We start from the raw sequence: 16,302 nt of genomic DNA on the forward strand, positions 1-16,302 counted from the left end.
CAATTAGTCCTCACCTATAATCAAAGAAGCTTCAAAACTCATGTAGTAACTATTTCACTGATTCTGCTATTTTTGTGCTAAGGGAATACAGTTACTCTCTCAGTACTTCCTACAAACAACTATTTCACTAAAGATTCAGGGTGATCAAAATTAAAGTATCCCTGTTTAAAGCCTTGTGGAGCACCACCCAGTAATCTAATTGCTGTTAAACTTTGCAGGAATACATTATGTATCATGTAGAAGTGATGTTTTGAGAGGAAAAAAAAAAAAAAATTAGTTCCAAAATTCACCATCAAGGGGCACTGTATGATGTATCGAATGTAGATGTAATTTTTCTGTGTGTGTGTGTGTGTGTGTGAGAAGGGGAAAAGCAACACAAGCATTAATAACACATTTTTATTCACTTACATTATGCATTCATGAGCTGAACTGTTTAATGTGCATGCTGCCCTTCTCCCAGTATGCCACAAACTGCAACCTTTGCACAGTGTGCTCAACGGTAGAATGCAGCTGATGGACTGAAGTTGTGCACATGCTGTGCTATGCTATCTTTCAGTGCTGGCAAGTTATCAGGATCAGGATGTTTTTGGGAAATCCCCAAAGCCAGAAGTTAGGGGTGGGGGGAGGTCAGACCAGGTGGCCATGCAGTGGGAAATGCAAGGCTGATCACTCTGGATTCCGTGAAATGTTCTCGAAGAACCTCCTGTACGAATCAACCGATGTGTGGAGGGGCTGAATCCATGCACAGGCACAGCAATAGCTGCAACACAACAAAATTGTTTATCATAATGTGATACCTCTCCGTAGTAACTGAGGAGGTCACAGGATCCAACTGGCAAATATCCTCAAACAAGAATGGTCCAATGATAAAGTTGTAAACCCAACGGAAACTTGGGTGAGTGCAAATTAATTTGTTGGATTGCATGCAGGTTTGGCATCATCCCATACCCAACAATTGTGTGTATTCACAGTCCATGCAGTTAGCTGAGTGGCTATGCGCTTCGCAACAATATGCCTGGAAAAGGAGTGTCCTGGGTTCGATTCCCATCACTGATGTGAGGAGCTTAAGGATCTTTCTCAGACATAGCCAAGTTAGCTGGTCTTGGGTGAACCCTAGGTAAACTAGGGTTGCCAGTCCCAGATAAAATTAGGGGGGGGGGGAATTGAGATGGTGCCATATCTTCCCTTAAAAAAAGGACTCACGGCCGTTGTACCATCATACGAAAATAAACGTGTGTATTCACAGCTCCGTTCAGGTGAAAGTGAGTCATCTCCCCACAAAATCATCTACAGCTCCACCTGAGCAAGGAATGTTAAAGCAAATATCAGCTGACCCTCAAGTCCTGCAGATGCAACTTCTGGGTCAGAGTTATCTTGAATGGATAAAAAATGCAGAATCTTCTATAAAATTTTCCAGACAGTTGTGTAAGGCACATCCATCTGGATCTGTCTTGATACAGCATGTGCACTGCAGGAGCCAACGCTGTTTTATTCATGGCCTGTTCCACAACAGCAGTAGCAACTTCAATTCACTCGTGAATTGACTGGTTTGTGACCTTTGCCAGGTCTAACTCCCAATGATCCCATTTCCTCAAATTTACTAATCATTCATTGCAAAGCATGTCAATATTTGTTCAGGCAAAGAAATTTGCAGTGCAACAACAGCAGTGCAATTTTATAGCTAGTACAGCTTCACGAACAAAGCACACTGAGGGAAGGTTATTGCTATCACTTGAATTTTATTAACAACCAGAATGAAGGGAAAAATCCTATGTCCAAAAATACTAAACTCTCCTGGCACCTGCCAAGTTCCGTGATATGCAAATTCTATGCATTTGGTGTTTTATAATACCAATGGTGGTGAATTTTGTAACTATGTTTTTTCTTTTTTTTCTCAGATATTGCTTCCCTATGATGCACGATATTTTCCTGCGAAAGTTTCAACAGCATTTGGATCACTAGATAGCACACCACAAAGACTTAAAAACAGGGATACTTTAATTTTGATCACCCTGTATTTTAAATACACTATAATGGAAAGAAATGTGGAAGAAGGAATGTGCTTTCTTGCTGCATCAACTTGCAATGATATACTCTCAGTACATCAAAAACCATTAATATAATTTTATACACAAATATCTATTCAGAAATGCTTCAGCCTAATATGAAAACAAAATCATGATGCTCCTAAATTTGATATTGAATAGAAAAAAAATCGAAATTATTTTTGGCCATGGAGCAACCCCATTCATCCAACTAGGTGTTAAAGAGATATTAAATGGGATTATATTAAAGAAGGATCATTAACACGTTTATGTCAGGGTGATCAGAACTCTCTCACCGCTACCCTAAACATCTCGCGGATTGGGAAAAAATGCTGTGCCCTATGGCAATTCCATGCTTGCATATCAGGAGATGTGGCACATATTATGTTCAATTGTAACCATCACTAATGATCAGTTATACACTTTTTACATAGTAATATATACATAAATAATTTCCAATCATCATCAAAATTATTCACTCTTCGCGAATCCTATATGCACGACAATTTTTTTTTTCTTGTTTGCTGGAGATCAACAGACACAGCCCACTTCTTAGAATTCAATGAAGGATTCATTTTTATTCAGGAATACAGGAATATTTACTCAATACGTCTAGTCTTTTAGAAAACTGGAATGAAAGTGTTCCTATAGCATGAAAAAACATTCTATTCTCAACAGATACTATACTACAGAAGCAAGAAAAACCAGTAGTTTTATTGTATCACTATATACAGTACAGAGACATTTATAATTATGTACTATAATTGGCAACAATTAGTGTGATTAGAGACAACTAGAATGATAAATGACGCTCTCCTCTCATAGACACTATGCTACATGCATGCAAGCATAACAGATTTATTGTAGCACTAAGAATAGTATGACTAAACACACATCTGTGCTAACATCCTCTTTTGAATATTCAGTTGCAAAAAATACATGTAACAGCTGTTTATAATGCAATCACTGAAAGCACAAAATTATGGAAAGCAAATAAATATGCATATGTGTGTGTGTATATAAACTTGGAAATCTTTGAAAACTTCGAAAGATTTTTGTTACCATTAACATATTTTGCAAATACTAATTTTACAAATAAAATTTCGCCCAAAAAGTTGCAACTTACATGACGTATAAGCTTTGTGAAAATGCAACTGCCTAGCATGGAAGCAGTATACGTATTTTAAAGCTGGTTCCTACCAGCGATTTCCACATGTGTGGACACAATGCAGAGAATGAACATGATAATCAGACATGACCATGAACATTTTTGAAGGTAAGGATAACATAGTAATTGGAACAGAACATAATCAGAGATACTTATCAACTAGCTAAAAAAATAAAATAAAATCAATAATGAAAAAATAAGTTAAACTATGAATTTAAAAGAACTGAAAATAAACAACAAAGGGAACAAAGAAACCTGTTATATACACAGCAAGCCAGCAACATAACGGAATGCTGTCTGTTTCATTTAAAACATCAGATATAGAATAGAGATGACCAACTATTAGCTTGCCACATGGTTTAATGAGTCTAAGAGGAATTAGATTAGTTCGAGGGCATTAGGGAATATGACTGGCTAAAGAGTCATGATGAGTAATTTATTTCATTTAGTTACCACAAGATCGAGTGAGAGCAGATAGGGATTTTATGGGTTTATGGCATATCTGGTGGTTCTTATCACTGAAGATCCCGAAGAAAATAAAATCAAATTATGTTGTTCTGAATTTCTAGCGATAAGAACTATCCAATATGCCATAAGCACAAAAAGAATCTATATACTCTTGGTCTCATGTGGCAAATGAATAAAATAAGTTATTCACCACGACTCTCTAACTAATCAAACTCCAGTACTCTTGAACAAATCTCAGCCTTGTGGCAAATGAATATAATAAATTATTCACCACGACTCTCTATTCATCAAACACCCAGTATTCTTGAACAAATCAAACCCCAATACTCCTGAACAAAGCTCACAGTTATCTCTATTCTACATATCATATAATTTTAAATTAAATGATCAGCACGCTGTTGTAGGCTTGATGTATATAAAACAAGTTTTTGGTCCTTTCATTCTTTATTTTCAGCTCTTTTAAATTCCTAGTCGGTTTAGGTTTTTGTTATTGATTTCATTCATTTTTTGATTATCTGATAAGTATCTCAATTATGTTCATCTTCAACATCTAATTACATACCATCTCAGCTCTGATCAAGTTCTGTTCCAAGTACTATGGCATCCATACCTTCACAAAATGCATGCAGGCATGTCAAATTAATAATCTTTCTTTAATATAATCATATTTAATTAATATCTGCTTAACCTAGCTGAATGAACAGAGCTGCTCCATTACCAAAAATAGCTTTCCCACCCCTTCCCCTCTAATAATCAAATCAAGGATCTGCAAATATAAGATCAAGCCAAAAATCTGAAGTTTCAGGTAACAAACTTTCTTAACAAGTACAGCTGTCTTCACTCTGCATATATTTTATTGGTATACAGGATTATAAAACACATAACCAGTTAGTGACTATTTCACCTTTCATTACAAGATTTCTTTAGTAAAAAAGACCTAACTTAATTTACAATACAAAAATTGTATATAACATATAAATAAATAATTTTATATTTAGCAGTATATTTTTCTATTTTAATTCAGCAGTAACATCTTCAAGTGTGAAATTGTTTTTGCCATATGATAATCATAAATTATAAAAACAAATCACTATTAAGAATGAAATGAGTACAATTACCTCAAATGTACACAACAGGATGGATATTTCATTTTACAGAAATTATGGACTCTACAACCGTGTTATAAATAACTATTTTAATTTCCCGAAGTTTCAACCTTCATATAGTATAAAGTGCAGGCCAGAAGGGTAACGAGTGTGGTAAAAAAAACAAAAGTGGATTATGAAAGGAAACTAGCTATGCAAGCAAAAGAGAATCCCAAACAGTTCTTTCAATATGCTGCAAGCAAGAAAAAAACTGTACACGGCAAAATGATTTTAAGGAATGACGATGGTAAGGAGGTCACTGAATCAGTCGATATAGTGGAGTTACTGAGCACGCACTTTGCAAAAGTATATCATCCAGGTGATGACATTGAAGAAATGAAGGAACCATTAGTTTATACGGGAATTGTGATGAATGAAGTGGAAGTGAATAGTCTATTACAGAACCTTAATGTGAATACATCTGTGGGATTGGATGGTATACCGGCACGGGTCTTGCGTGAAGCGGCTAAGGAATTATCAGCACCCTTGACCATGTTGTTTAATCTGGGTCTCAGGTCTGGTTTACTCCCGAAGGTGTGGAAAGAGGGGAAAATAGTTTCACTGCATAAAGGAGGATCCAAGACTACGGTTGCAAATTACCGACCGATCAGCATATCAGGAGTCGTTGTCAAGGTCTTGGAGAAAGTAGTCAAGGGAAAAATACAGGAATGGATTGATGAAAATGAGATACTGTATGGGGGACAGCATGGCTTTGTGAAGGGTAGATCATGCCTCAGTAAATTGCTCAAGTTTTATAACAAGGTGACAGCTGGATACTGCTGGACCTGGCAAAGGTGTTTGATAGGATACCACATGGAATTCTAATTCGTAAACTACAACATATGGGAATGGATATAGGGTTGGTGAGATGGATAGGTGGGTGGTTGATGGAGAGATATCAAAGAGTAGTTTATTCAGGAGTAGTGGTGTGCAGCAGGGTTCTGTTATTGGACCTCTGCTGTTTAATTTGTTCATTAACGATATAGGAAAGGATCTAAGAGGAACAGCTCATTTGTTCGCTGATGATGCAAAGTTGGGTAGAGCGATAGTGAATGCAGATGTCAAAATCTTGCAGGATGACTTGGATAGATTGGAGTTCTGGGCTAAGGAGAATGGATGTCAATTTAATGTGACAAAATGTAAGGTTATGCATTCTGGGGTGAAAAGATTAGCAGCAGTATACCACATTGGTGGAACTGTACTTCAGGAGATTGAGGCCAGGGACTTGGGAGTGTTGGTGGATAGGGAGATGAAGTTTAGGGGGCACATTGCAAAAGTGGCTAAATCAGCTCATCAACTCACTTGGCTGTTGAAAAATACCTTGACGAGCAGAGACAAGCAAGTTATTGTACCTCTGTACCGAGCGTTGATAAGACCTCATATCGACTACTGTGCCCAGATTGGTCACCTCTGTTCCTTCTTGATGGGGAGGAGGTGGAGAGGATCCAGAGGCGAGTGACTAAGATGATAGCAGGTCTATGGAATGAACAATATGAGAACAGGTTGAAGATTTGTGGGTGGCAGAAACTAGTTGATAGGCAGAAAAGGGGAGATATTGAGACATTAAAATTGCTAAAGGGATTCTATAGGATTAATTCTGACGATATTTTTGAGATCAGTACTGGTGGTGGGAGAACTAGGGGACACCTATAGAAGCTGGGCAAGAGTATGGTTAGCAGGGGTGTTAGAGCTGGGTTCTTTACTTTTAGAGTGGTAAATGAGTGGAATAAGCTGCCAGAGTCTGTTGTGGGTGCTATGACTGTGAGCGAGTTCAAGGCAAGGTATGATAGATACTGCGAGAATGTCGTATGGTTGTGTGGACATGATGTTTAGGACCTCCCTCGATGAGTCTAAGGACTCCCTGGAGTCGCCCGTAATAATAATAATATTAAAGTCATCATCTGGAGTATACATGTATATATACAGAGACAAGCTAAATTACATTTCACATAGTATGCTGAAGAGACAATACTTTAATCAACGGTCATTCTACTGGTCTGACTGGCCAGTATGTGTCGGTTTCCAGTAAACAATGAAGGAAAGACTGCCAGAAGAAAAACACATGATAAGTGTATCTAGAAACAGAAGTGTATTCTGCTTTTCAATCTCAATTGTGAATTGTATGCATTTGTGTTGTTTGTTTAGGTGGCTGAGAAAAGTGTCTAACGGGCATGGGGTCAGGTAGCAAAAATATCGTCAATGTATCTAAGCCAGACTTTGGGTTTTAGAGAAGAGGAATCTAGAGCACGTTGCTCAAAAAAAATGTTCCATGTAAAAGTTAGCAATGGTGGTGGTGGTGGGGGGGGGAGATAATGGTGAGCCCATGGCTGTGCCTTCTTTTTGTAGGTAGAAAGTGTTCTGCTACACAAAGTAGCCAGAACCTAGTACATATGCAAAGAGTACCGTGATATCGGGAGGAAATTTGTCCTGTAATAGAAGGACCATGTCATTGATTGAGACATTTGTGAAGAGAGCAGAAACATGAAAACTGACTAATAAATCATCTTTTTCTGGTGTGATGTCTTTGATTTTGTTTACAAAGTGTTGTGTGTTTTTAATACAGGAGGGGAAATGACCTACCAACTCCTTGAGTGTTGACACTAGTTTCTTGGCTAAGTGATAATTGGGGCTGTCTATATCTATACCTTCATCTATCAGCAGGAGTGGTGTGTTTTGTTTGCGATTCTTTGATAGACCGTAAATTCTTGGGGAACAAGTATACTGTGGAATTAAATTTTTAACGGTATCTTAAGGCCATGTGGTGACTGATTTAAGTAGCTTCTCCATTTCTTTTTTATTCTATTGGTAGGGGGGGGTGCTTAAGGGTCAAAGCTGCATAACTGAGAGGAGACCTCTACATCACCTTTAAAGAATTTGTGTAAAATGAATGCTGATCAAGTGTAACACTAAAGGAAAGGATGAATATTTAGGGCATTCGGAATGAATTTTAGGAAAAAATATTGCTTATGACATTATCATGTCAGATACACTACTAATTGTGCAGCAATTAGATAGGTATATCTAATTGTGGTTCCCTAATGGTTGCAGTTATAGACTTTGAAGTTACATGTTTTAGACTCTGAAGAATCAACCACATCCCAAAGCTGCCTTAGATATGACAGATCCCTGTCACTAATAACTCACTCCTCCTCCTCTGTCCCACAGATGCTCAACCAAGTTGAAATATGGTAACTGTCAGGCCAATGAAATATGGTGGAGTCACTCATGCTCACAGAAGATTCCTAAATGATTGATCTGTGCCTTTTGAAGTGGTGTATTATACAGATGAATGTAAACACTACTAGATGGATAAACTAAGAATGAAGGGATATTCACATGGGTTGGCTGTTTTACAATGTAAGCTGTGGTGGTAAGATAGCTCTAACAGTATTATAGGACTTATAAACAACAAACAAAAACACAACGTTACCAGCCTGAAGTACTGCCACCTAACACAGTTGATCCAGTGATTCATGATTTGCTATCATCGTACCCTTGGTCCTGCTGTCAGCATGGAACAACTGGATTAAGAATTTTCTTAAGTAACTTTTTCTACTCCTTGCACATCTAGTGTTGCCGTTTTTCGTACAACTGCACTCAAAGTTACTTTGTGTTGAGATGACAAGGAGTGGAACTTGAATCTATATGCTGCTTTACCCATCTTTGAAAGGGCAGCATAAAGGGTTCATTGTAAAGGACCATATCAAATGCAGTATATTTCAGGCTTGTTGGTCCATCATTTTTATCACATACCAGACAATGTGCTTGAAGAGGTAAGCAGGATAGTAGTTTCTGTAATACCATGTATGGTACAGTCATACTATACTCAATCACCTAGTTGCACTGTTTAACGTTTGTGTTAAATTCCATGTATGTGTTTTATAATATAAGCAAATAATCACATATACAATCAGTCACTATCTGCTTACCAGTTTTATACACACTATCTAATCAAATCTAGATGCCTATTCACAGTAGTGGATATAACTATATACATCACAGCCATGGCTCATACAAGTATAAAAGGAAGCACGAAGTGCTGCAGTCTTCATAGACAAATATTAACCGTAAAATGAGCTGTAGTGAAGAGCTCAGTGACTTTCAAAGTAGCATTATCAAAGGATGCTACCTTTACAACAAATCAGTTTAGGAAATTTCTGTCCGGCTATAGCTGCTCGATTGACTGTGAGTGATGTTATTCAAAAGGAAATGGCTAAGGACAACAACAGCACAATAGTGACCTAGCAGACCACATAAAATCACAGAATGAGACCACCGAGTGCCAAGCACTCAGTGCAAAAAAAAAAAAAAAAACCTGTACTCCATTAATGAAACAGTCATTACCAAGTTCCAAAATGCATCTGCAAGCACCTACAGCTATTCCTGGGAGCTGAAGAACATGGGTTTCCATGGACACAAGTTTAACGTTAGCAAGGGCAATGCTAAGGATTAGGTAGAGTGGTGTGAAACTTGCTACCATTGGACTCTGGAGCAGTGGAAATACATTCTCTGGAGTGATGAATCATGCTTCACTATCCAGTAATTCGACAAACAGATGAGTAAGTTTGGAAGATGCTAAGAAAAAATGTTACCTGCCAAAGTGTGTTGTGCAAACTGTAAAGTTTGGTGGAGGAGGCATCATGGTCTGGGGCTGTGTTTCATGGTTAATCTTAATGCTGTGACCTATAATCACATTATAGGCAATATTCTGTGCTTCTGTTCATTTTAGAAAATATGGACTTTACACCCATGTTATAAATAACTATTTATAATTTCCCAACGTTTCGACTTCATATTAAGGTCATCATCTGGAGTATATACAAATATACAAGGATATTTGTATATATCCTAGTAAGGATATATACAAATAATCATAGTAAGCTAAAGAAACAATGATTTGATCACCGGTTATTCTACTGGCATGACCTCTAGTAAAAAATAAATAAAAAATACATATAAAATTATAAATTAATTATTTAGAAACTACATCAAAGCTAAATTCTATTTAAGATAACATGAGAGAAACATTCTTTCTTATAGACAGTTTTCTTACAGTAACAATGATATCCTATTTTTAACATTACAATTGTTATATTAGATTTAGGATTCTGGATTATCTACAGTCCTATTTATAGTTAACTCTTAGGGAGAAAGGTTCTGTGGGTAGAATATGTGCCTTCCGTATGCTTGGAATTTTTAGACCATCATTATTGTTCAGATTGGGGTGGTTGATAAGAATCTCACAGGCTTCCTTAAATTTGCATTCATACCATGTTTTGGTGTGATGTAAAAACTGGTGCTTTTCCAGTCAATTCTATGTAAAGTGTTCAGGACATGATCAGAAAGGCAAGCTTCACCACAGTTATTATATTTAATGTGTCATTTATGTTCCTTTTGTCTGATAGGAATTGTGCGTCCTGTTTTCCCTATATATGGTAGATTACAGGTGCAATAAATATGGTATACTCCAGGGTGGGTCTTTGGATGAGTTGACTAAAAGAAAGGACTCTGCTTCTGACTTTATGGTAAAAATTTTCTGAAGACCCTTGACCGTATCAACACAACAATGTCCCCACCACAAGTCAGGTCTATGTAGGAATGGCTTGAAACACTTGATTGGCCTGCACAGAGCCATGATCTCAGATGAAGTGGAATGCAGACTGTGGGCCAGGACAAACTGCCAAACATCAGTGACTGAAACTTAGTAATGGACCTTACTCTTCTGGAAGAATATTAAACTGCCCAAAAGAATGAAGGCTGTATAGCAGCAATCGCATATTATGCAACTCCATATTAACACCTATCATATTAGATATAGAATGAGCAGGCTCAGATAGCACAACTTAAAAAGACATCTGAATTCCATGGAAAAAGGGAGATATACCTAAGAACTTACTACACATGCAAATACTTTGTGCAACATTATAATCAAACACATTTTGAAACTTACCCATGAAACAACTCTTCCACTAAAACATGGCAGTTTTGCATTATCATCACTTATTTCTTCTTTTACAACACTGTTAAAAATAAGAAAACTAGTAAATGGAATTTTCAAAATTCTTCTCAAATAATTAGTAAACATTACTGAAATTAATGCAAACAAATTCGTTTATTTTGCAATTACACAAAAAAGAATATACATATACCATACACAAAGTTACAGTAATATTGAAAGATATGCTTTATAAAAAGTTTGTTTCTCAGTTACAAGCATATTAAGAGCATAATGATAGGAATGAATCAAATATAACTCGTGCATAAAACAAGTAGCACTAGAGCAGCACAATGTGACATATACCTTTTTTGGTTGGAAAATTGTTTCAAACCTCAATTGTATAGATACATAATCTATACAATCTTTATGGAGAATACATTACAAGAAAGACATTTAACAAACACCATAGTGGTTTCTCAGTTGGGAGCAAAAAGATAAATAATCTTAGGTATGCTAATGATACTGTTCTTATTGCAGCAGCAAAGGAGAACTGGAGTCCCTTATTAAAGAGTTGAATGGGAAAGCCCAAAATATGGTTTAAAAATTAATTGTGATAAAACAAACTACATTGTCATAGATGAAAACGACAATTTCGCCCACACATTGACTTAGAGAAGGTGAATGAATTCATTTACCTAATAAGCACCAAGATTAGATGTCAACCAGAAATTAAAAGAATTCCCATGGCAAGGTCAGCAATGGTGCAATTGCAGAAAATATGGAAAGACAAAAACATTTCTATCACCACTAAATCAAGACTGGTCCAGTTTGGTATTTTCAATTTATATTCATTTATGGTGTTGAATCTTGAACACTCAGCAAGAAAGATATGATAGGATAAACAGCTTCAAGATGTGGTGCTGGAGAAATATGTTGAGTCTCCTGGATGAACAAAAGGTCTAATAAAAGTATAATAAAAAAAAAAGTAAACTAAAAATCAAGAAGCAGCTATGTGACATTGTAAATAAAAGAATTCTCAAATATTTTGGTTACATATCAAGACGTGAAAATGACAACCTATAAAAAATTTTTATTATCCAGGGAAGTTGAAGGACGAAAAAGAGGACTTCCAAGACCAAAATGGTTGAACCAGATTCAAAGATCACCAGACTTACTTTGGAGTTTGCCACTATTGCAACAAAAGACAGAAAAAAATAGAGAGACATTGTGGTTAGGGTCACACGTCCTCAGACATGAAGAGACTGAGCTTGCAAAAAAAAAAAAAGCACTCACATACTCATCCATGATGAGTAAGAATTTTTAATTGAGTAAAGAAATCTGAAAGGGTGGGGTCCAATTTAATCATCAGTTTTATTTATGTAATGTCAATTCTATGACACATTTTAGGTGGCAAATAGTTTATTGTATTCTTGCCTAACTTATCACAGCTGTGGACTGCTTAGACCAGACATTAGACTTGTTTTGCTGATTACCACTGATTCTATTGTAATTGGACATAACCAATAAGAGGATAAGATGTTCACACACATTTAGCACCACCTTAGTACAGCTAAAAGAATGATCTGGTATCATGCCCTTCAAATGGAAAAGACCTGTGTCAATTCTCATCATGACAAGAGAAAAATCTTTCTATGAGCTTTTTCAAATGAAGGTTAGCCAATCTCATAAAGGGAAACAAGATTTTTTCCCTACCGGAAACTCAGATTTATTATCCTGCATACAGGCAATCTACCAGAGAACACAAGCAATTAACAAACAATAATACTATTAGTGAGCAGCAGATGGTGGATAGTGACTAGATAGATAGAGGCTTAAGCTGCGTAGTGTAGTGCACTCCCACAATGGACTCCTTGAAGTTGTCAGCAATACGGTATACTGCAAAGTAACCACCCAATCATGGTGCAGCAACCTAAAACAGATATAGTAGACAGCAGTAATAGCATAAAAACTTGAGAGATGTACTAGGTGTGACAATTTAATTCCCAGAATGGTTGTGTAGTGTCGCCCGTGTGGTGATTTGGTTGGAGTCACATGAGTAATCATCTTTGTACATGTTTTAGCTAATGCATGCATAAACTTCAAGCCAATAGAGTCATTTGCTAGTGGACTATTGCAAAAATAATAGAGATCTGCATATAAACTTTGGTATATAAATGTGTGACTGAAATTTGGAGCAGCATGTTATCAAATTTTTGTTTGAAAATTGGCAAAACTGCTACTAAAATGTTGGAGCTGTTGAAAGTGACATATGGTGTGGATGCTCTGAAAAAGTCAAGTGTCTTTGAGTGGCATAAGAGATTCAAAGGTAGGCAAGAAGATGGCAAGAAGAAAGGTAGCCACCCCAGAAGTGGTCAGCAAAACAAAAATGATGGACACAAATGTGAACAGAATGCAAGATTTGGTACGGTCTGACAGACCGTACCAAAAGTGTGAGTGAGATTAATGGCTGATGAATTGCAAATGAACTGAGAAACAGTCAGGATAATTTTAACTGAAAAATTGGGTATGCAAAAGATTTCTGCAAGTTTGTGCCTCAGATCTTGATAAATGAACAGAAGCAGCGGTGGCTTCAAGTTGCGACTGATCTTTCTGTAAATAAGCACATTTCTGAGAGTAATTATGGGTGACAAAACCTGGTGCTTCCAGCACGATCCCAAAACAAAATGCCAAAACATGTAGTGGAAAACCCTAAGTTCGCCACATCCAAAAAAAAACGTATGCCACGTGCACAGTTCAAGACCATGCTGGTATGTTTCTTTGATCACAAGGGGATAGTCCACTACGAATTCGCTGAACAGGGACAAACAGTCAACCAACAATGCTATTTAGAGGCGCTGAAAAGATTACGAAATTCTGTTCAGAGAAAAATACCTGAATTGTGGCCTGACAAGTGGATCATCCATCACGACAATGCACTAAGCCATAGTGCGCTCATCGTGAGAGAGATTCTGGCAAAAAAATCAATTACTGAATTAGGTCAGCCTGCTTATTCACCTGACTTAGCTCCCTGTGATTTCTGGCTGTTTCCAAAATTAAAGGCTGTGCTAAAAGGATGAAGATTTTCTGACATCTTTGATATCCAGCATAATGTAATAAAGGCACTCAGGAGTATTCTAGAAAAAGAGTTCCAGGCCTGTTTCCAAAAATGGGAACACTGTCTAAACCAGTGTATAAATGCACAAGGGGACTACTTCGCAGGAGACAGTAGCCACTAATATATAGTTCCATCAATTAAATCAAGAAATTCTAGTTGGAGAACAGCAAAGGAATTAATAAGTGAATCTTTCAACTTAACTGATATATGGAAAGATGAATGGCTCCAATACTATAAGTCTCAGTTTAGCTATATCAGCCCCCCTCCATCTAAACTACCTGGATTTGCACTACCATGCATCCTTGGACAACTTAAATTGCATTAGAACTGGTCATGCCAGATGTAAATAACATCTACATAAATGAAAATGCACCGACTTTCCTGCCTGTGACTGCAGTTAGCACTCTCAAACTACTGACCATATTTTACTGGACTGCCCAATGCTTTTGAGGGCACTATACAAGATATAGATGATGTTATGATGGAAACTATAAACTGGCTTGAAAAATTGCTTTGTAAAACTTTATTTATGTGACTTTAGTTATCATTCTGTTACATGTGTATTATGTTTCTCACTGTTTTTTACTATCATATGATAAATAAATAAATAATAATTTTGCAGTTACTCTCTCCGACCAGGGAAAGATTAGACACTTCATTCACAATCAGATCCTCTGATGATATAACCAGATCTAAGACTCTTAACCCTCATGTGCCCTTTGCTATGTACTGTCTAAGATTGCCGTGTCATTTCTTGAATTCAAGAAATTCATTCTCCTTATTCAATATTGCCATAGTTGAAATCATCCATAACGATCACCCTTTTGCTTGCTCACTAAGCCAAGTTGCCTATACATTTCTCTGTCTCCACCTTCTATCAACCTCCACTTTGCAATATAGTGCTTCAAAACTAAGCCACTTTTTTCTCCTTGTATCTTCATCTTGTGCAGACATAATTCCCCTGATATCATCAGCAGCCCCTCCCAGCCCCTCTCCTCCATTCTTGCCTTTCCTATCTTCATGAAAGCATCATATCCCTCCATTTTTATTCCCATTAAAGATGTCATTCACATCCAACAATGTTTCACTTATTCCAAACTATTTTCAGCATAAACTCAATCAATGCAACAATTTCATCACCCTTATTTCTAACACTCCTGGCATTCATAAAGAAATATAATTCATTTCTTGGCCTATAACTAGTTGTGCTCCTGCTCTCCCCAACTGCGACTTCTCACCTGCTCCTGTCTACTCATTTTCTGCCCCACACAGCCTCCGAGACTGAATTCCCCCATGTATTCCTGGCCATTCCCATACATGCATTCATTACTATTTCAGAATCCACTCTCCTTACACTGTGCACCCCTGACTTGGCTAGCCCATCTCGTTTCCCTGTCCAATTTGCATCCCTGTTCTCACACTCTCTTCTTCATTCACAACTACATCAGTCTCATCTAGTCCACTTTCCTGCTCATTCACATCATCTTTGACTTTCACTGATACCTTGTTTGCATCACTCATTACACTTCCTTCCAGCAGCAAGCTTCCCAAATGACTCACTCCAAAACCATCCAGGTGCAGTCCATCACTCTTCAGAGTTCCACTCATCCTACACGTTCACAAATTGCACTCCTTTTTTCTTCACACATTTCTGTTAACACTCTATTTAAGATCTTTACTGTCTGCCACAACTCATCAATGTCACACCTGGGCAACACACAAACTACCCTGTCTTTCACTCTCCTCAATCTACTGATATCCAATCTCACATTCTTCCTATGCCCAACCAAATCATTTGTCCCACCACAACCCCTAATTCCCTCACACGCTTGCTTCTTATATCTAGTGTTTCAAGCACCCTGTTCATTCTCCCACCTGGAAAACATAATTTGTTCACCTTCTTATCTACCACACCTTTTATGACAGAATCTCCATACAGTGCTATTCTTGAATCATTTGCTACTTCTTTTTCTCCACTATATTTATTTATTTTTTTTTTAATTCTTTCACACTCTTCTGTTTGTATCTATCATATGTCTAATTTCTTTCACTACAAGCCTCTTTTCATATTTCATCTTAATCATTTCATTCTTGCTTTTCAGTAATCACTCCCCCCATTGCTTTGTCAGTCAGATTTTCTTTCATTTCTCAGTCATGGCTCTTGCTTCATCAGTCAAGCACACGTCCATAATTATGCCTGGTTTTCTATTTTGAATCATTTCTGTATTCAAAATTCACATTCAAGATTCACACCAGAGGTGTGAGTGTGAGAATTAACCTTACATCCACCATATCCATAAATAGGTATTTATAAAGATTACAATAAGACCTCATTTAAAAATGGAAATAAAAATTATGACACCAAGTCATGTAACATACATTTTGGTGCTTTGTCAATTTCTTGGTAGTTGAAACATCGGGTA

The 16,302-nt window shown here is 37.1% G+C and overlaps 1 protein-coding gene across 3 annotated transcripts in view; it reads right to left on the reverse strand.

The window, feature by feature from the left end:
* dsh (Segment polarity protein dishevelled) overlaps positions 1-16,302 on the reverse strand; it is a 423,724-nt gene that overhangs the window by 388,667 nt on the left and 18,755 nt on the right. For all 3 annotated transcript variants that reach the window (XM_090392005.1, XM_090392004.1, XM_090392003.1), the window contains exon 2: positions 10,777-10,846. In XM_090392005.1, coding sequence (XP_090248131.1) covers positions 10,777-10,846 — 70 coding nt within the window. The remainder of the gene's footprint in view (positions 1-10,776; positions 10,847-16,302) is intronic.

Source organism: Typopeltis vanoorti, chromosome 4 (genome assembly GCF_054136105.1).
Source record: "Typopeltis vanoorti isolate ZY-2024b chromosome 4, IOZ_Tvanoo_1.0, whole genome shotgun sequence".
Lineage (NCBI taxonomy): Eukaryota > Metazoa > Arthropoda > Arachnida > Uropygi > Thelyphonidae > Typopeltis > Typopeltis vanoorti.